This window comes from Macaca mulatta, chromosome 5 (assembly GCF_049350105.2).
Source record: "Macaca mulatta isolate MMU2019108-1 chromosome 5, T2T-MMU8v2.0, whole genome shotgun sequence".
Lineage (NCBI taxonomy): Eukaryota > Metazoa > Chordata > Mammalia > Primates > Cercopithecidae > Macaca > Macaca mulatta.
The window spans coordinates 76,877,150-76,898,875 of NC_133410.1; the positions used below are offsets into that span (position 1 = coordinate 76,877,150).

Below are 21,726 nucleotides of genomic sequence, written 5' to 3' on the forward strand. Positions count from 1 at the left end.
AAAACTCTGGGCAGATGCAATTTTACAGAGAATTTTAATGCTTACCAAACATCTTGCTTTTTCTCTCATTTATGGTACGTGACTCTGGCATGAGTAAAGGAACAGAGATTGGTGACATCATCATTTAAGGTAACCTGTTCCCTAAATTTCAGTTATAAATTGTATTTATAGATTATAAAAAATATTTCAATTTTCCCAAAAGAGCTTCACTTTTTCAGTGTTTTTTCTGAGTAATAAGGGGATGCTGAAATGACACAAAGAATGGTTTCATTTCCCAGGACTTACTGGAGAAGGGACTGCGGCAGGATCAGCTATTGGGGAACATGGAACTCACTGGGAAAGGAAAAGCAAAACCCACAAATATAAGGAAGAGTGTTTCTTCAGGTCAGCTACAGCAATGAGGCAGCCAAGATACTTGTGAGGCAACAGTAAGGATAATAAGGCAGTCTCTCATTTTCTCATTTATTGCATGCTGGAGTCTTCAAATCTGCTGAAGATTCAGTGACAGGTAACAGCAACAACTGCTATTTAATGATCATGGTGGTTTTCCCTAAAGGTCTCATTTTGTGGGAGGGGAAGCAAGGGGTGAATGTAAACTGACAGTACCACAGCAGGGAACTAAGTCATCTAATATGTGTTCTAGATACATAACCAGGGTCTGACTGTTGTGGCTTTCTGTATTTAACGTGTAAGAGGTTGTGACAACTCCCGGATCCTTTGAGAACACCGTGCTTTCAAAGCAGCTGGCTTGGTTTTAAAGACATCTGGATCATAATACACAATATGCACAGGAGCCCTGAAATAGGGGAAAAAGAAATCAACCTGAAATAAGATGAACAGAGAAGGCAACTAATGTTTCTCAAGCATCCACTGTATGTTATGTACTATGATATTACCCCATTTTTATTTTCATGACCTCCACTATACAGATGAGGAAATCAAGACTCAGAGAAGTTAAATGAATGATCTATGGACAACACCAGATTTGCATGTCTGTCAGATTCCAAAACCTTTTCTCTTTCCCCAGAAAGTAAATTCAGGAAGTTGCTCAATCTTGAACTTGAGTTTTGGAATCAAACAAGCCTGAGTTTGTATCCCCTATGTATCATTTACCATAACATAATTTGGCAATGTTAAAACAAGCCAGATCGTTCTCTGGTAGACTTAAGAAAATAAAATTTTTGAAGCTGGCCACTCTCAGCACCTTACCACAAAAGAATAATTTTGTCACCAGGATAAAACTTTGATAATGCACTTGATCATATTCTTCTCTTTTATTTTTTATTTTTTTGTATTTTATTATTTTTTTGAGACAGGGTCTCACTCTGTCACCCAGGTTAGAGTGCAGTAGTGCGATGTGTGCTCACTGCAACCTTCTCCTCCCGGGCTCAAGTGATTTTCCTACCTCGGCCTCCTGAGTAGCTGGGACTACAGACGTGCACCACAACTCCAGCTAATTTTTTTGTATTTTTAGTAGAGACGGGGTTTCACCATGTTGCCCAGTCTGGTCTCAAACTCCTGTACTCAAGTGATCCACCTGCTTTGGCCTCCCAAAGTGCTGGGATTACAGGTGTGAGCCAATGCACCCAGCCTCTTCTCTTTAATGAACAGAGAATGAGCTTCATTTCATCTGATGGCAAGTTTATTTTTTTAAAGGATAAACACATTATAGCATTTAAAAAATGTCATTATATATGACTAGCATATTTCCTTTTCCCTGAGCTCAAGACTTCCACAACTTTTTCTGCCTCTCCTGGGTTTTGCTAATGATGGTTTAAAAGAGGGATCAGATGTTATCCGTCAAGGTAACAAAATTAATTGAGGCTCAGGCAAGTTAAGAGGTCCTCCAAAAAATAAACAGAAATGAGAGGCAATGTTTTTCTTTGTTAACTATATATTCTTATCTATTTGAATTAGGCCATACAAGTACATGATGCAAAACACTGGAAAAATACAAAAGCCTGTTTACTGAAAAATAAGTCTTCCTCCTATCCCAGTTCCCTAGGACCCCAAAGGCAACCATTGTTACTAGCTTCTTGTATACCCTCTGAGATACTATAGGCATATGCAAACAAATATATGGCCTATGTCTTTTTTTCTTACACAAATTGCAACATATTACATGCTGTGCTCTAGAACTTGTTTCACTTAATAATATATGTTAGATAAATAATTCCATACACATACTGATCGGACTGTCTCCTAGATCTTAAATTTCTTTTTCTTTTTTCCTTTCTCTTTCTTAGAGCCAGGGTCTTACTCTGTTGCCTGGGCTGGAGTGCAGTGTTACAGATCATAGCTCACTGTAGCTTCAAACTCCTGGGTTCAAGCAATGACTTCCTGCCTCAGCCTCCCAAGTTGCTAGAACTACAGGCACATGCCACCACACCTGGCTAATTTTTGTATTTTTTGAAGAGATGGGGTCTCACTTTGTTGCCTAGGCTGGTGTCAAACTCCTGGGCTCAAGCGATCTTCCCACCTCTGCCTCCCAAAGTGTTGGGATTACAGGTATGAGCCACCATGCCTGGACAATTTTTTAAAGAATTTTTTGTAGAGACGGGGTCTCACTATGTTCCCCAGGGTGGTCTCCAACTCCTAGCCTCAAGCTATCCTCCCACCTTGGTCTCCCAAAGCATTGGGATTACAGGTGTGATCCACCTGCCCCATCCTAGATCTAAGTTGCAATACCTAGTCCACTAACCTTTTAACTGTAGCCTATGTTTAGAGTAAGAAGACCATAGATATGTCAATAATAAATGTAATTTGTTAAGTAAGATGCTTTTGAAATTTTTTTTGTATTTCTACAACTCTTTCCATTTGCCTTATTAGGTCAACTTTCTCCCTCTCACCAGAACCCCAGCCTTTCCTGTCCCACTTTAGCCTGAAATTGACATACCTCTTATTTGGATTAGCTAGTTCCTGAATCCTGGGTGATGCTTTGGAATGAGTAGCCGCGTAAGATACTGGCCAGCAGGCATCGCGGTCAGGTAGGTAATCTTGATGAACAGACTTGGACTTCGCTAGAGCTATTGTTCGGGGGCTAGGTTTAGCTAGCATGGCAGCAGGAGTTACCTATAGTGGAAACAAAGAGACACAAAAATATATCCCAAATTTTACATTTCTCTATGTTTACAGCTGTATCCTTACTTAAGTCACAATCATTTCTCTTCTGGATTACTGCAACAGACTCCTAACTGGTCTCTCTGCTTCCATCTTTGCTCCTATACAATGGGGCCTTCCATGACAGTTACTGAGGGAGAGAATGAACATGTAATGAGTATGTTCTGTGAGCCAGACAGTGTTGTAAGCTTTACCTAAATCATTCCCACTCAATCATCACAACAACTTCATGAGCTAAGTACTTCCTAAAGCCCAAATCAGATCATGTCACTACCAGGCTTTAAACCCATCCTGGGCTGGGTGCGTTGGCTGATGCCTGTAATCCTAGCACTTTGGGAGGCCAGGGCTGTTGGATCATGAGGTCAGGAGTCCGAGACCAGCCTGACCAACATGGTGAAACCCCGTCTGTACTAAAAATTCAAAAATCAGCTGGGCGTGGTGGCATGTGCCTGTAATCCCAGCTACTCAGGAGGCTGAGGCAGGAGAATCGCTTGAACCAGGGAGTCGGAGGTTGCAGTGAGCCAAGATTGCACCACTGCACTCCAGCCTGGCAACAGAGTGAGACTCTTGTCTCAAATAAATAAATAAATAAACCCATCCTATTGTTTCCCATTTTGCTAAAAATAATACTTAGGCTGAGCCAAGCACAATGACTTGTGCCTATAATCAATCCCAGAACTTTGGGAGACTGAGGTGAGCAGATCATTTGAGCCCAGGAGTTCAAGACTAGCCTGGGCAAAATGGCAAAACCCCATCTCTAAAAAAAAAAAAAAAAAAGAAAGAAAAACAAAAATTAGCTGGTTTACATTCCCACCAACAGTGTAAAAGCATTCCTATTTCTCCACAGCCTTGCCAGCATCTATTGTTTCTTGACTTTTTAATAATCACCATTCTGACTGGTGTGAGATTGCGGTTTTGATTTGCATCTCTCTAATGATCAGTGATGTTGAGTTTCTTTTCATATGTTTGTTGGCCACATAAATGTCTTCTTTTGAGAAGTGTCTGCAGCACTATTCACAATAGCAAATACCTGGAACCAATCCAAATGCTCATCAATGATAGACTGGATAAAGAGAATGTGGTACATACACACCATGGAATACTATGAAGCCATAAAAAAGAATGACATCATATCTTTTGCAAGGATATGGATGGAGCTAGAAGCCATCATCCTCAGCAAACTAACACAGGAACAGAAAACCAAACACTGCATGTTCTCACTCATAAGTAGGAGTTGAACAGTGAGAACACATGGACACAGAGAGGGGAACAACACACACTAGGGCCTGTCAGGGGCAGGGGGTGTGTAAGGGGAGGGAGAGCATTAGGACAAATAGCTAATGCATGTGGGGCTTAAAACCTAGGTGACAGGTTGATAGGTGCAGCAAACCACCATGGCACATGTATACCTATGTAACAAATCTGCACATTCCGCACATGTATCCTGGAACTTAAAGTGAAAAAAATTTAAAAATAAGAAAAAATAATAATTGTGAGCAAAAAAAATTAGCTGGGCATGGTGGTGCATGTCTGTGGTCGCAGCTACTCAGGAGGCTGAGGTGGGAGATCACTTGAGCCCAGCGAGGTTGAGGCTACAATAAGCTGTGATAGCACCACTGCTCTGCAGCCTGGATGAGAGTCAGATCCGGTCTCAAAAAAAAAAAAAAAAAAAAGTATGTGTGTGTATATATATATATATATATAGACATATATATATATATATAGACACACACACACACATATACACACATGCATATATATATATACATACATACATCTACCCACTTAGTGTATTCTATTTTCATACTGCTACGAAGAAATATCTGAAATGGGGTAATTTCTTAAGAAAAAAAGGTTTAATAGAATCATAGTTCCATTGGGGAGTGGCTGGGAGGAGGCCTCACCATCATGGCGGAAGGCAAAGGAAGAGCAAAGGCGCATCTTATATGGTGGCGGGCAAGAGAGCATGAGCGCCCAGTGAAGGGGGAAGCCCCTTATAAAACCATCAGATCTCATGAGAACTCACTCTCTATCAGGAAAACAGCATGGGGGAAACCAACCCCATGATTCAATTATCTCCACCTGGTCTTTCGCTTGACATGTGGGATTATTACAATTCAAGGTGAGGTTTGAGTGGGGACACAGAGCCAGACCATATCACTCAGGCTCCTTCTGTGACCTACAAGGCCCTACATGATCTGCCCTCTGACCTCATCTTCCTCCCCTCCTCCCCTTGATCCCTGTGATTCCAGCCACACAGCCCCCTGGACCAGCTCCTTCCCTCTCAGGACCTTTGCACTTGCTAGTTCTCCTTAAAAAAAACTTCCCTCAGCCTTGGCTTGGCTGCCTCTCCCTCACTCAAGTCTCTAGACTTATACGTCACATTTTTCAAGGAGGTCTTCCCTGACCAGCCAAGACAAGTCAGCCTAATTACCCTCTTCTGCAGGACTTACTTAATCTTCTTCATAGCACATGTCAACACCCACGTCAGCGCATTTATCACTTGGTTATTTCACTTTGTCTGTATTTCTCCCTATTAGAATATAAGCTGCTCAAGGGGAATTACTTGTTTGCTGAAAGCTAAAATTGGCTCTGGCACATAGTTGGTGCTGAATAAACATATATTGACTGACTCCTTTTGGTCTTACTTTGAAAACCACATCTACCAGATTGCCTTTCTGTTATGTTGCTTTATTGGTAAAATATCTAGGACGACATCTACTATTCTCTTTTAAATGCTCACTCAAAAGAATTAGAGTGGGGCTAGGCATGATGGTTCACACCTATAATCCTAGCACTTTGGGAGGTTGAGGCACAAGGATCACTTGAGCTCAGGGGTTCCAGACCAGCCTGGGCAACATAGTGAGATCCCTGTCTCTACAAAAAATTTTAAAAACTTGGGTGTGGTGGCACATGCCTGTAGTCATAGCTGCTCAGGTGGCTGAGGTGGGAGGATCACTTAAGCCCAGCAGGTTAAAGCTGCAGTGAGCTATGATCATGCCGCTGCACTCCAGCCTGGATGACAGAGCAAAGCACTGTCTAAAAAAAAAAACAAAACAAAAAAAACCACACACACACACACACACAAAAGAAAACAATTAGGGTGGCCAGCTAACACCACTCTCAGTAGTCTCGAAAGTGTTCTGCATTGCACTGGTGCAGATTTGTTTCAGGTTCTAAGACTATGATTTTCTGCAGTGGTATTCCTTTTTTCTAAAGACCTTAAAAAATAAAACAAACCCAAACAATCCTAGCAATTACAGAAAGATCTGCCTTACTTCCATTTTTACATACCAAAAAACTGAGAATAAAGTCATTTGCCTGACAGTCACTTCAGTAAACTTAAGAGACTCTTCCAAGGGTTTCTGATTCCCAGAATGGTTTTCTTTCCTAATAGAATTCCGTATCAAATCCTCAGTTTCCTTGAAACAGGGTGAAACTGGTCCCACCTCTTTTGGCAACAGGATCATTAGATATTTTTTGAAAACCCAACTGGAATAGGGCATCAAGTTGGCACTGCAGTTGATGGTGGGGAATGTCAAGGATGAAGAAGGAGGGAAGCCATCGAAGGTTCCAGGCTCTGTGCTGAGTGCCATGACTTACCTGTTACTGCTCAACACAGCAGACGTATCAGTGAGGATGGCTATCTCCAGAATTCCCTAGCTCACCTTGCTCTACCCAACTTCAAGTGCATCCCAACTTTAGTACTTTGGCATGTAATCTTCCCTTTACTGGAATATTCTTCTAGATCTTCACTTGGTTAACTCCTTATCAGTCAGGTTTTAGCTCAAATGTTCCTTCCTTAGAGAGACCTTCACTGACTACCACAGGCAAAGTATCTTACTACCCCAACCCATAGTCATTCATTTTCTATGTTATTTTCTTCATAGCATTTAGCATGATCTGACATTATCTATTGACTAATTTATTGTTTGTCTCCCCTGATTAGCATAGAGCTCCAAGTTATTCACTGGGATCACTGCCTTGCTCACAGTAGGCATCCAAATATTTGTTGAATGAATAAGGCTCAGGAAGGTTGTCTCAACATCATAGAGCTTGGAGTGACGAGGCTGCGATTTGAATCCAGCTCTAAAACTGAACTCCAAAGCCCATGCTCTTGGTGCTCTACTCTTTTCCCCTTCTCCCTATCATGTAGCTAGGTCTCTCTTCCTGCCACAGACCACTCTTCCCAGATTCTCTTTTCCAGTGACTTTGGGCTATGCCCTGTAGAGGCAAAATAGCACCCTAGGAGCAGCCAGAAAGTGAGCTGAAGGATATCAAGGTAGTGATGGCTTACAGGACGGATGGGCAGTTCACTTCTTTGTCTTTCATAGCACAGACCCTCTAACTTGATCCTTGGGTGGGCGAGGTCTACAATTCTTGGAGTTGCAATCGCACTCAGGGTAGAAAGTGAAATCGGGGTTTGCATCTAGGGGAAAAAATAGAACAGTACTTGTAAGCATCAAATAATAAACACTATCTAGTTCAAGATTACGAAGTATGATTTGACCTCGGGGCCAGACTTCTCAACACTCCAGTAGAAAGGGTGGGAATCTTGCAGTAACCTATAATCACAGTTGAAAGGATCAATTTCTATCTTTCTCAAACTAGATTGCATGGATTCCAACGTGGCTTTTCAAGAACTTAACTGTTAAACTAAAGACATTGAGGCAATAGCAAATAATGTTACATACTGATTCAGAGATAAATGGTAATGCTCATTTGTGGACTGATAAACTCAGCCAGGACGCCAGGCTCAGCCCCACCAAATGAGAATACTATAAAGCAGTGGTCCCCAACCTTTTGGACACCAGGGACCAGTTTCATGGAAGACAATTTTTCCATGGACAGTGTTGGAAAAAGGATGGTTTGGGGATGAAACTGTTCCAACTTGGATAATCAGCCATTACATTATCATAAGGAGAGCACAACCTAGATCCTTTGCATGCACAGTTAACAATAGGGTTCATGTTCCTATGAGAATCTAATGCCACTGCTGATCTGACAGGAGGTGGAACTCAGGTAGTAATGAGTAAATCACCTCCTGCTGTGCTGCCTGATTCCTAACAGGCCATGGACTGGTATTGGTCCACAGCCTGGGGACTGGGGATCCCTGCTATAAAGGGTGACTTAGCTTTGTTCTTAATTATTTTTGCCCTTTGGGAATTGGGGCTTATATTATCACAAATCACCATGCTTAAAGTGAATTTAAGTGTCTCCCTTCTAATTGGACTAGATAAGAAAAAGAAGCCAAAGCCAATAAGAAGAAAAGCAGAACCACACATCTCCCCACTAGACTCCGAAGTTATTCTTCACTATCTGAATTGTGGAAATTTGTCCAAATTATATGGTCTTCTATTTAAATTACTTGTATTCAAAATCAAAGCTTACCATAAAACTTTGAAGGAAAATATAATCAATAACTGGAAATAAAATGGGGCTTTAACTGTGGGTTAAAATTCCTTCCTGTGCTGTTTAATTGATGATGATTATGATGATGATTATGATTATACTAACAGTGACGGTGTTTCACATGTTTCATGTATTAGTCTTGTGTATTAGTCAAATTTCATGTTTGGTGTATTAGTCAAATTCCTTCTTGTGCTATTTAATTGATGATGAAGATTATGATGATGATAATACACATGTTTTCTGTATTAGTCTATCCTTGTATTGCTATAAAGACCTACCTGAGATGGAGTAATTTGTAAAGAAAAGAGGGCTTGTTGGCTCATGGTTCTGCAGGATGTACAGGTGGCATGGCTGGGGAGGCCTCAGGAAATTTACAATCATGGTGGAAGGGCAAAGGGGAAGCACATCTTACATGGTGGGAACAAGAGAGAGCAAAGGGGAAGGTGCAACACACTTTTAACAACCAAGTCTCCTGAGAACTCACTCATTATCACAAGAACATCAAGGGGGAAATCCACCCTCATGATCCAATTACCTCCCACTAGGCCCCACCTCCGACACTGGGGATTATAATTCTACATGAGATTTGGGTGGGGACACAAATCAAACCATAACATATTGAATCATTTATTCCTCACCTCGGGCATCATTTTTATTTCTAATTCTCTAAGACAGAAACCAAGGTATTATGAGATTTATTAATTTATTTAAGTTTACATAGTAAGAGGTAGAGAACATTCAAACTGAAGAGCCTACCTCTTTGTACAACACAACAAAGTACTAATTAAGCATTTTAAGCATTTTTAAGCATGAATAAAGCTTTCTTTCCTCTCAGGCTCTGGGAAAATGAAAGAAATATATGACAACCATTGCTTTCAATTAAAGCTTATGATCTAAAAAGACTTAATCATTTATTTATTCAATTTATTAAACAAACATTTCTTAGGCAATTATAGTATGTAAGACACAACAAGGAATAATAAGATACGGTTCCTTTCCTTAATGTAATTTTCAACTTAGAAAGAACCATAAGACTGGGTGTGGTGGATCATGCCTACGACATCAGCAGTTTGGGAGGCTGAGGTAAGGAGGATGGATTGAGCCCAAGAGTCTTTTCAAATAACTGTGGATATTCTTCCTTGATACTACAACTTGAAAAATGCTAGTTTCTTAAATGGTAGCTGCAAAAAGTACCATTTGAAACTATGTGAATGAACTTTTTATACTCCATTACCTTAAAATCTATTTGCTTACCTTGCACATTGAATGAACCTTTTAGCCATGCATAATTTTGAACTTAATATCTAGTTTTCACACCAGGGATGCAGGAATGGTTTAACACATGCAAGTCAATAAATGTGATACATCACACAAAGAGAATTAAAAACAAAAATCACATGATCATCTCAATAGATGCAGAAAAAGCATTTGACAAACTCTCCAAAACTCTCCAAAATCCAGCAAACTCTCAGCAAAATCGGCAAACAAGGGACATAACTTAATGTAATAAGAGCCCTCTATGACAAACCCACAGCCAACATAATACTCAATGTGGAAAAGTTGAAAGCTCTCTGAGAACTGAAACAAGACAAGGAGGCCCACTCTCACCACTCCTCTTCAACATAGTACTGGAAGTCCTAGCCAAAGCAATCAGGCAAGAGAAAGAAATAAAGGGTATCCAAATCAGTAAAGAGGAAGTCAAACTGTTACTGTTTGCACAACATGATCATTTACCTTGAAAACCCTAAAGACTCCTCCAGAAAGCTCCTAGAACTACTAAAAGAATTTGGCAAAGTTTCCAGATATAAGATTAATGTATACCGATCAGTAGTAGCTCTTCTATGCACCAACAGTGACCAAGCAGAGAAACAAATCAAAAACTCCACCACTTTTACAATAGCTGCAAAAAACAAAAGTAAATAAAATAAAAAATAAAAACACACACACACACACAAACAAAAACAACAAAAAAACCCCAACAACAACAACAATAAACCCTTAGAAACATACCTAACCAAGGAGTCAAAAGACGTCTACAAAGAAAACTACAAAACACTACTGAAAGAAATCATAGATGACACAAACAAATGGAAACACATCCCATGTTCATGGATGGGTAGAATCAACATTGTGAAAACGACCATACCACCAAAAGCAATCTACAAATTCAACGCAATCCCCATCAAAATAGCACCAGCATTATTCACAAAATTAGAAAAAACAATTCTAAAATTCATATGGAACCAAAAAGAGCCTGAATAGCCAAAGCAAGACTAAGCAAAAAGAACAAATCTGGAGACCTCACACTACCTGATTTCAAACTATACTATAAGGCCATAGTCACCAAAACAGTATGGTGCTGGTATAAAAATAGGCACACGGGCCGGGCACAGTGGCTCACACCTGTAATCCCAGCACTTTGGAAGGCCGAGGTGGGCAGATCACTTGAGGTCAGGAGTTCGAGACCAGCCTGGCCAACATGGTGAAACTCTGTCTCAACTAAAAATACAAAAATTAGCCAGGTGTGGTGGTGGGCGCCTGTAATCCCAACTACTCGGGAGGCTGAAGCAGGAGAATCACTTGAACCTGGGAGGCAGAGATTGCAGTGAGCTGAGATTGTGTCACTGCACTCCAGCCTGGGCAACAGAGCAAGACTCCATTTCAAAAAAAGAAAAAAAAGAAAAGAAAAAAAAAATAGGCACGTAGACCAATGGAAAAGAGTAGAGAACCCAGAAATAAGCCCAAATACTTGCAGCCAACTGATCTTCGACAAAGCAAACAAAAGCATAAAGTGGGGAAAGGACACCCTATTCAACAAATGGTGCTGGGATAATTGGCTAGCCAAAAGTAGGAGGATGAAACTGGATCCTCATCTCTCACCTTATACAAAAATCAACTCAAGATGGATTAAGGACTTAAACCTAAGACCTGAAACTACAAAAATTCTAGAAGATGGCCGGACACGGTAGCTAACCCCTGTAATCCTAGCACTTTGGGATGCTGTAGTGGGTGGATCATCTGAGGCTGGGAGTTCGAGACCAGCCTAACCCATATGAAGAAACCCCATCTCTACTAAAAATACAAAATTAGCCTGGTGTGGTGGTGCATGCCTATAATCCCAGTTACTTGGGAGGCTGAGGAAGGAGAATCGCTTGAACCTGAAAGGCAGAGGTTGCAGTGAGCCGAGATCACACCATTGCACTCCAGTCTGGGCAACAAGAGCGAAACTCTGTCTCAAAAAAAAAAAAAAAAAAAAAAAAAAAAAAAAAAATTCTAGAAGATGACACTGGAAAAACCCGTCTAGACATTGGCTTAGGCAGGGATTTCATGACCAAGAACTCAAAAGCAAATGCAATAAAAACAAAGATAAATAGCTGGGACTTAATTAAACTAAAGAGCTTTTGCACAGCAAAAAAGCAGTCAGCAGAGTAAAGAGACAACCCACAGAGTGGGAGAAAATCTTCACAATCTATACATCTGACAAAGGACTAATATCCAGAATCTACAACGAACTCAAATCAGTAAGAATTAAACAAACAATCCCATTAAAAGGTGGGCTAAGGACATGAACAGACAATTCTCAAAAGAAGATATACAAATGACCAACAAACATATGAAAAAATGCTCAACATTGCTAATGACCAAGGAAATGCAAATCAAAACTACAATGCGATACCAGCTTACTCCTGCAAAAATGGCCATAATCAAAAAATCAAAAAACAGCAGATGTTGGTGTGGATGCGGTGATCAGGGAACACTTCTACACTACTGGTGGGAATGTAAACTAGTACAGCCACTGTGGAAAACAGTGTGGACATTCCTTAAAGAACTAAAAGTAGAACTACCATTTGATCCAGCAATCCCACTGCTGGGTATTTACCCAGAGGAAAAGAAGTCCTTATTTGAAAAAGATACTTGCACATGCATGTTTTCAGCAGCACAATTCAGAATTGAAAAATCACGGAACCAACCCAAATGCCCATCAATCAACGAGTGGATGAAGAAATTGTGGTATATGTATAGGATGGAATACCACTCAGCCATAAAAAGGAATTAATTAACAGCATTTGCAGTGACCTGGATGAAACTGGAGACTATTATTCTAAGTAAAGTAACTCAAGAATGAAAAACCAAACATTGTATGTTCTCACTGACACGTGGGAGCTAAGCTATGAGGATACAAAGGCATAAGAATGATACAATGGACTTTGGGGACTTGGGGGGAAGAGTGGGATGGGGGTGATGGATAAAAGACTACAAATATGGTGCAGTGTATACTGCTCGGGTGATGGGTGCACCAAAATCTCACAAAACACCACTAAAGAACTTACTCATGTAACCAAATACTACCTGTACCTCAATAACTTATGGAAAAATCACAAAAAAAGAAAAATGTTGAATGAAGAAATCAATCAATCAAGCAATCAATCAATGGACCAAGGAAGAATGGATAAAGTACAATTGTTTTATGCACTGTAAAATGAGTAAGTTGAATGAAAATAAAGTGTAAAAGGTAAATTTATAACATAAACATTTTAGGGGCAGCTATGTAAAAAAGAATATTTAGGGCTCTTAAATTTAATTGTTAAAAACTGCTGGAATTATAAATAAAATAATAAACTTGCAAGCCAAACTTAAAAGCCTAAGAAAAATCAACGTTTAAATTTGAAAATTTTAAAATGAGACTATTGATTATTTATAGCATACCTCTAAACAGTCTTTTCTGCATATAAAATCCATGCTCAAGGATACCTAAAAAGCTTACATCATTGGGTGTGGCAGTTTTTTTTAAGTGCCTATAAATTCTTTGACACTTCTCTCAATTGAGAGGTGGGGTTTGTGTCCCTGCCCCCTTGAATCTGGCCAGACTTGTAACTACATCAATAAACAGAGCATGTCTACTATAACGTTACGTGACTTCTAAGGTCAAGCCATAAAAACCATGCAGCTTCCACTTGTTCTCTTGAAATATTCACCCTTGAGACACTCCATATTAGTATATTCCTTCTCAGAACAGCTCTCATGACAAGAAAGGTCTAAGCCACATGGAGAGACCATATGAAGGAACTGCTATAGATATTCTCAACCGAGTCTATCTAGCTTTTAGGTTATCCCAGCCTGGGCACCACACACAGGTATTATTGTGGACTGACTGTTTGCGTCCCTCCTAAATTCACATGTTGAAGCCCAAATCCCCAGTGATTGAATTAGGAAGTGGGGTGCTTTGGGTAGTAATTAGATTTGGATGAAGTCATGAGACTGGAGTCCCCATAATAGGATTAGTGTCATTATAAGAAAAGGAAGAGAGACCAGAGGTCTTTCTCTCTTTCTCTCTGAGAACCTACAAAGAAGAGGTCATGTGAGTAATACAGCAAAATCGTGGTTGTCTGCAAGTCAGGGAGTGGGCCCTCACCAAGAAGAGAATATGCCAGTATCTTAATCTTGAACTTCCCAGGCTCCAGACTGTGAGTAATAAATGTCTTTTGTTTAATTTACTCAGACGATGGTTTTAGGTTACAGCAGCCCAAGCTGACTAAGACAAGTGTAACGGAGCCTCCAGATGATTCCAGTCCCCCACCATTTCAGACACCCAAGGCATTACAGATTTCCCAGCTGAGGCCCTAGACATCATAGAGCAGAGAAGAGCCATACCTGCTTGCCCAGTCAGAATTTCTCAGTCATAAAATCCTTGAGCATAATAAAATCATTGTTGTTTTATGCCACTAAGTTTGGGGATGGTTTGGCATAAAGCAACAGACACCTAGATGAGAACTTTAAGGCTGGGTTCTCTGTATTGGTTTTGGATTATCTGGAGTTTGTTTTCCAAACTGATTAGATTTAAAGGCATTAATGATCCTATTGCTAGTGGTGAAAAAAAATACACCATAGTCCATGGCATGCAGTGGCAAAACAGAAAGAAAGGCTTTGGGTGATGAAGCAGCTGCTGCAAGCAAACATTTTAGTGAAATAAATAAGTACAGTAGGATTGCTTGGTTGCTTCTAAGTGAACTGAAGAACTTTGAGAAAAGAAAATGGTAATCTCAGGCCTTTAAAATACATCTGTAGGACAGGCACAGTGGCTCACACTTGTAATCCCAGCATTTTGGGAGGTCAAGGTGGGAGAATCGCTTGAGCCTAGGAGTTCAAGACCAGCCTAAACAACATAAGGAAACTTTGTCTCTACAAAAAATGTAAAAATCAGCTGATTGTGGTGGCATGCACTTGTGGTCCCAACTATTCAGGCCGGAGTAGGAGGATCACTTGAGCCTGGAAGGTCAAAGCTGCAGTGAGCTGTGATCACATGACTGCATTCCAGCCTGGGTGACAGAGTGGGACCTTGTCTTAAAAAAATTAAAAAATAGGCCGGGTGCAGTGGCTCAAGCCTGTAATCCCAGCACTTTGGGAGGCTGAGGCGGGCGGATCACGAGGTCAGGAGATCGAGACCATCCTGGCTAACACGGTGAAACCCCGTCTCTACTAAAAAAAATACAAAAAACTAGCCAGGCAAGGTGGCGGGTGCCTGTAGTCCCAGCTACTCGGGAGGCTGAGGCAGGAGAATGGCGTAGACCCAGGAGGAGGAGCTTGCAGTGAGCTGAGATCCGGCCACTGCACTCCAGCCTGGGTGACAGAATGAGACTCCGTCTCAAAAAAATAAATAAATAAAATTTAAAAAATAAAATTCCACAGTAATGTCCACATACAGAATCAGAAAGCTTCTATGACTTCCCTAAAATTTTGAAAGCCTTATCTTCTAACTGCATAGGGCTGAACATTCTGAAAACCAGACCCAGAATCTAATTTTGTGAGTGGGTGAATTACAGTGAAAATTGAATTTCCAAATTTGAACAGTCTTTTATGCTAAAGTTAGGGCAAAGATTGGAAAAGAGTGGGGCCTTGAACATTGGAATGAGGATATATGGGCAGATTCCAATGAAGCTGGGGACTTTAAACACCAAAATACTGCTGAGCCTCCCTTGCTATTAGAATCAATCTTTCCTCCATCTGAAGAGGTTAGACCCTCCTTGCCTAAAGAACCCATAGAGGCTTCCCCTATCATAGACATATTCCAGGGAACTGCTGACTTGCCCCTATTATATCTCATTGCTTCTAGATGTATAACCAGACTCAAGTCCCAGCTGCCATAACAGGCTTCCACAGGCTTCTCCACCAGTTCCCACAATTGCTGAAGGGCTAATTCCTATAATAAATCCTGTATTCTACATCACCCATAGTGGTTCTGCTTCTCTGATGCAATCCTGATTGATACCTTAGGCATGGAGGAAAGAGTCAGAAAAGTTCATTTGATAAGAGGGAAAAATAAGCAGGAAGAAAGGAAAACATATCTAGAAAAAGAGGGTAGGTAGTATGTTACAAGTCAATCAGGAACTGTTTCTTCCACATGGGCACACTTACTTTTTTTGAAGGATGATAGTTTGGGTCTGTGCCTTTGGCTACTGAGAGTTGTAATATCCGGGGAGAAGGATCAGAGATTCGAAGAGAATCTCTTGCTGAGTTATCACTGAAGGGTCTATATGCAAATGGAAACATGAAATATTACAGCTGTTGGATGGAGAAACAACAATTGGATTTTCCATTGCTAAGATCAACTTCTAATCAATTATATACACTGCTTCTATCTTAGGAACATCTATCCCACAGTCATGCTCTTTCTATCAGATTGTTGTTTCTTAAAATTTTTTACTCTGATCAACAGTAAGAAGTACATTTTTGCCAGCACAGTGGCTCATGTCTGTAATCCCAACAGACATCCCAACATGTTTGTAATCCCTCTGCCTTGAGAGGTGGAGGTGGGAGGATTGCTTGAGGCCTAGAGTTTGAGGACAGTCAGGCAAATATGATGAGATCCTGTCTCTACAAAAATTTAAAAATTAGCCAGGTGTGGTGGCATGTACCTGTAGTCCCAGCTACTTGCAAGGCTGAGGCGGGAGGATCACTTGAGCCCAAGAGGTCAAGGCTGCAGTGAGCCAAGATTGCACCGCTGCACTCCAGCCTGGGTGACAAAGAGAGACCCCAGTCTCAAAAAAAAACAGTATATTTTATATTGTGATACAGTACATGCAAATGTGTGTTTGTGTATCTGAAATGAAAATTATTATGAAATAATACCCTATACAATGCATTCCAGTTTTTAAATTTTAATTTAATTTCATTATGAAAAAAACTGGAACTGATTTTATGATCTGTTATGAATGAGTTGTGACCTGTATTATGAAAAACACTTCATTTTATAACAATTCCTCCTCTTAAATCTCTGAAATAAAAATTCCAGCCACCCTCTGCAATGGTCAGTCTCCTCTGCAGTATGATTTAAGATAGTGCTGGTCATAATTGCCAGCCACTTGGCCAATTTTCATAGGCTGTTCCCCACATATTTCTTTCCCTAATCAAAAACCTACCAATTAAATGACAAACTTACGAGCCTAATATGGAAAATGTTTTTTCTCAAATAAAAACATGATTACTCTCCAGGGGTAGGCTATTAGTTTGGGATTTGTTTTTTTGCTGAGATACAATCAACATACCATAAAATTTACCCTTTTAAAGTATACAATTCAGTGGTTTCTAAAATATTCACAAAGATATGCAACCATCACCACTATCTAATTTCAGAATCCTGGGAACCAATAATCTACTTTCAGTCTCTATGGATTTGGATCTATGGATTGGCCTATTCTGGAATTTCTTTTTTTTTTTTTTTTTTTAGATGGAGTCTTGTTCTGTCGCCCAGGCTGGAGTGCAGTAGCACTATCTGGGCTCACTGCAACCTCCACCTCCTGGGTTCGAGCGATTCTTCTGCCTCAGCCTCCCAAGTAGCTCAGATTACAGGCACACGCCACCATGCCTGGCTAATTTTTGTATTTTTTAGTAGAGATGGGGTTTCACCATGTTGGCCAGGCTGTTCTCGAACTCCTGACCTCAAGTGATCTGCCCACCTCAGCCTCCCAAAGTGCTGGGATTACAGGTGTGAGCCACCTCACCAGGCCAGGAATTTCAAATAAATAGACTCATACAAATATGTAGCCTTTTGTGTCTGCCTTCCTTCACTTAGCATGTTTAGAAGATTCATATATCAACACTTCTTTCTTTTTTATGGCTGAATAATATTCCATTGTATGATTGCCACATTTTGTTTATCTATTCATCATCCATTGACGAACATTTGAATTGCTGCCAGTTTTTGGCTATTATGAATAATGCTGCTAGGAATATTTGTGTACCAGTTTTGTGTGAACGTATGTTTTTAATTATCTTGAGTACATGTCTAGGAGTCTAATTGCTGGCTCATATAATAACTCCATATTTAACATTTTGAGGCACTGAAAAACTGTTTTCTTTATCAGTTGCAGTATTCTACATTCCCACCAGAAATGTATAAGGGTTTCAATTTTTCCACATCCTCAACGATATGTTATTGTTTTGTTGATTTATTATTTCTTATCATCATCCTTACCATTCTTGTAAGTGTGAACTGGTGTCTCATTGTGATTTTAATTTGCATTTCCAGGAAGGCAAATGATGCTCAGCATCTTTTCATAGGCTTCTTGTCTATTTGTATATCTTTTTTGGGTAAATGTCTATTTAAATCCTTTGCCCATTTAAAAAATTGGGTTGTCTTTTATGGTACAGTTTTCAGGATTATTTTTATATATTTTGAATATTAGTCCCTGATCAGATAAATAGTTTTCAAAAATTTTCTCCTATTTTGTGGGTTGTCTTTTCACTCTCTTGGTAGTGTCCTTTAATGCATAAAAGTTACTTTTGGCTGGGCGCCGTGGCTCACGCCTGTAATCCCAACACTTTGGGAGACCGAGGCGGGCAAATCACAAGGTCAGGAGATCAAGACCATCCTGGCTACCATGGTGAAACCCCGTCTTTACTGAAAATGCAAAAAAAAAAAAAAAAAAAAAAATTAGCCGGGCATGGTGGCAGGTGCCTGTAGTCCCAGCTACTTGGGAGGCTGAGGCAAGAGAATGGTGTGAACCCGGGAGGGGAGCTTGCAGTGAGCCAAGATTACACCACTGCACTCCAGCCTGGGTGACAGAGCAAGACTCTGTCTCAAAAAAAAAAAAAAAAAAAAAAGTTACTGCTTTAGGCAGTTGTCTTTTATGTCAGGCTGAAGAAAAAGAGTTACAAACAAAAATATATACATATTTACATTTTAATGTAATTATAATGTACTATATAAAATGTGCTACATTCTATATTTACCTATGTAGTTAACTCTTTTTGTGCCCTTTATTTGGATTTGAGTTATTGTTAAATGTCGTTTTTTGGTTTTTTTTTGAGACACGGTCTCACTCTGTCACCCAGGCTGGAATGCAGTAACACAGTCAATGCAGCTTCAACCTCCCAGGCTCAAGCAATTTCTCCTGCCTCAGCCTCCCGAGTAGCTGGGACCACAGGCATTCACCTCTACACCCCACTAAATTTTTTATTTTCAGTAGAGATGAGATCTCACTATACTGCCCAGGCTAACTGTCCTTTCACTTTAGCCTGAAGGACTTTCTTTATTATTTCTCATAAAGCAGGTCTGCCAGCAATGAATTCTCTCAATATTTGCTTATCTGGGAATACTGTAATTTCCCCTTCAGTTATGAAGGATAATTTTGCTAAAAAGAGTATTATTAGCTTACAGTCTTTTTCCTTCAGTGCTTTATTTTATTTATGTATTTATTTTGAGACAGAGTCTCACTCTCTAGCTCAGGCTGGAGCGTAGTGGTGCAATCTCTGCTCACTGCAACCTCCACCTCCCTTTTTAATGGACTAACTCTTTTATGATATAAAATGACCTTTCTCTGTCTCTAGTAACAATGTTTGTCATAAAGTCTATATTGTCTGATATCAGTTTGGCCAATCCAGGTCTTTTTTGGTTGGTGTGCATGGTATATCTTTTTCCATTTTTTTACTTTCAGTCTATTTGTGTCTATTTTTTTACTTTCAGTCTATTCTTGTGCCTCAGCCTCCTGAGTAGCTGGGATTACAGGCATGAGCTACCACTTCTGGCTAATTTTTGTATTTTTTGTAGAGATGAGGTTTTACCATGTTGGCTAGGCTGGTCTCAAACTCCTGACTTCAGATGATCCACCCACCTTGGCCTCCCAAAGTGCTGGGATTACAGGTGTGAGCCACTACACCTGGTCAATCCTTCAGTGCTTTAAATATGGCATACCACTGCCTTCTGGCCTTCATGGTTTCTGATAAGAAATTACTTTTTAACTTTATTGCAAATCATTTGTATAAAATGAGTTGTTTTTCTCTTGCTGCTTTCAAGATTTTGTCTTTGGCTGTCAACAGTTTGATCACGATGTGTCAAGTTCTGAATCTCTTTGAGTTTATCCTGTTTGGAGTGTGTTGAGTTTCATGGATGTGTAATATTTTTCATCAAATTTAGGAGATTTTGGCTCATTATTTCTTCAAATATTTCTCCCACTGCTTGATCTCTCTCCTCTGCTATGGAATTTCCATTACAGCTACATCGATACTCTTCAAAGTGTCACACAAGTCTCGGAAGATGTGTTCATTTTACTTCATTCTTTTTCTTTTCTGTTTCTCAGACTTGATAATCTCAATTGACCTGTGTTCAAGTTTGCTGATTACTTTTTCTACTTGCTCAAATATGCAGTTGAGCTCCTTCAGTTAATCAACTAAAATATATGTCACAAAGCCCAGGCTCATATCTGTCATCTATTGGATAGCCCTGCGTGTCTTCACTAAGCACTTGCTTTTTTCCTTCACATAATTATAACAAACTTGGTGATCTGTTTCCAATTCACAGAAGACTTAAAAAGTGGTTGGTTAGAGACTATTCCCTTGACAAAAAGAGAAATGACAGAAACAATTATGAGAAGCAAACATCTCATAATTTGAAAGCACGAAGTCAGACCATTTAGCCTAAGGAAAATCTTGGCTTTATACTTAAACAGCTCCTGAGAAGTTTTCTATATTAAAGTATTATAAAATAGTTGATGTTCATAATAAAGAGCTTAAGCCAATGAACAACGGTTACATGTATGTTCAAGCAGCAGAAAAGTCTACTTAGAAAAGCAGGGAAATATAAACTTAAAAAAATACAAAATGTTTTAACACTAAAGGGCATTTTATTTACATGTAACATCAAACTGAGGTCTCTCAAGAAGTGGCAATAAAGTATTCCTTTGTTTATAACAATAGACACATTACCAAATTTATGTGTATACATAACTACCAAATTTTATGTATTTGGTATATGGCAGATTTTATTGAACAAATTGATAAATAAGTAATTGAGGAAACTTTGTGGGAAGAATTGGGCCTTCTTTAACAGTATTCTATGATGGAAAAGACTCAAGCTGTCTAGTTCAACCTTTCTCTGAATGCAGGAACCTTTTCTAAAATCCATGTAAAGTCACAATTCCAGTGTGGCTTGAAAACTTTCCGGGATTAGGGTGGAATGCCTACTCACCCTCCGTTACTGGACAGTTTCCATTACCTGATAGCTAGTCAGAAAGATTTTCCTACCCTAAGCTGACGTCTGCTGCCCTGTCAATGTTCTACTTCTAGTTCTAGGATTAACATAAAGTAATTTCACGTTCACCTCTTCTTCCTCCTCCAGTTGCCAACCCTTTTAAATATTTAAACACAGCTGTTGCCACTTTCTTATTCTCTTTTTTAAACTAAACATGTCATTTCTCTTAACTATTTTTCACACAACATAGTTTCCAGAAGCCCAATATCTCATTTCCCACCTTCTGAATAGTCTCAAGTTTATTATCATTTCTTTTTTTTTTTTTTTTTTTTTCGAGGCGGAGTCTTCACTCTGTCGCCCAGGCTGGAGTGCAGTGGCACCATCTCGGCTCACTGCAAGCTCCGCCTCCCGGGTTCGCGCCATTCTCCTGCCTCAGCCTCCCGAGTAGCTGGGACTACAGGTGCCCGCCACCGCGCCCGGCTAATTTTTTGTATTTTAGTAGAGACGGGGTTTCACCATGTTAGCCAGGATGGTCTCGATCTCCTGACCTCGTGATCCGCCCGCCTCGGCCTCCCAAAGTGCAGGGATTACAGGCGTGAGCCACTGCACCCGGCCTATTATCATTTCTTAAGGCATAACATCCACAACTGCACATACATGCCCAGTGTGTTCTGACTAAAGTAGCACACAGTAGCACTATCAGCTCTCCATAACTGTGCACTGTATAT

At 40.0% G+C, this 21,726-nt stretch overlaps 1 protein-coding gene across 1 annotated transcript in view; it reads right to left on the reverse strand.

The window, feature by feature from the left end:
• Positions 1-448: 448 nt before the first annotated feature.
• Positions 449-21,726, reverse strand: part of SPMAP2L (sperm microtubule associated protein 2 like) — a 72,447-nt gene continuing 51,169 nt past the window's right edge. Inside the window, exons 6-9 of the mRNA XM_028848560.2 lie at positions 15,946-16,060; positions 7,418-7,549; positions 2,897-3,072; positions 449-796 (exon numbers count right to left, since the gene is read on the reverse strand). Of these exons, the coding sequence (XP_028704393.1) occupies positions 682-796; positions 2,897-3,072; positions 7,418-7,549; positions 15,946-16,060 (538 nt within the window). The 3' untranslated portion in view covers positions 449-681. The remainder of the gene's footprint in view (positions 797-2,896; positions 3,073-7,417; positions 7,550-15,945; positions 16,061-21,726) is intronic.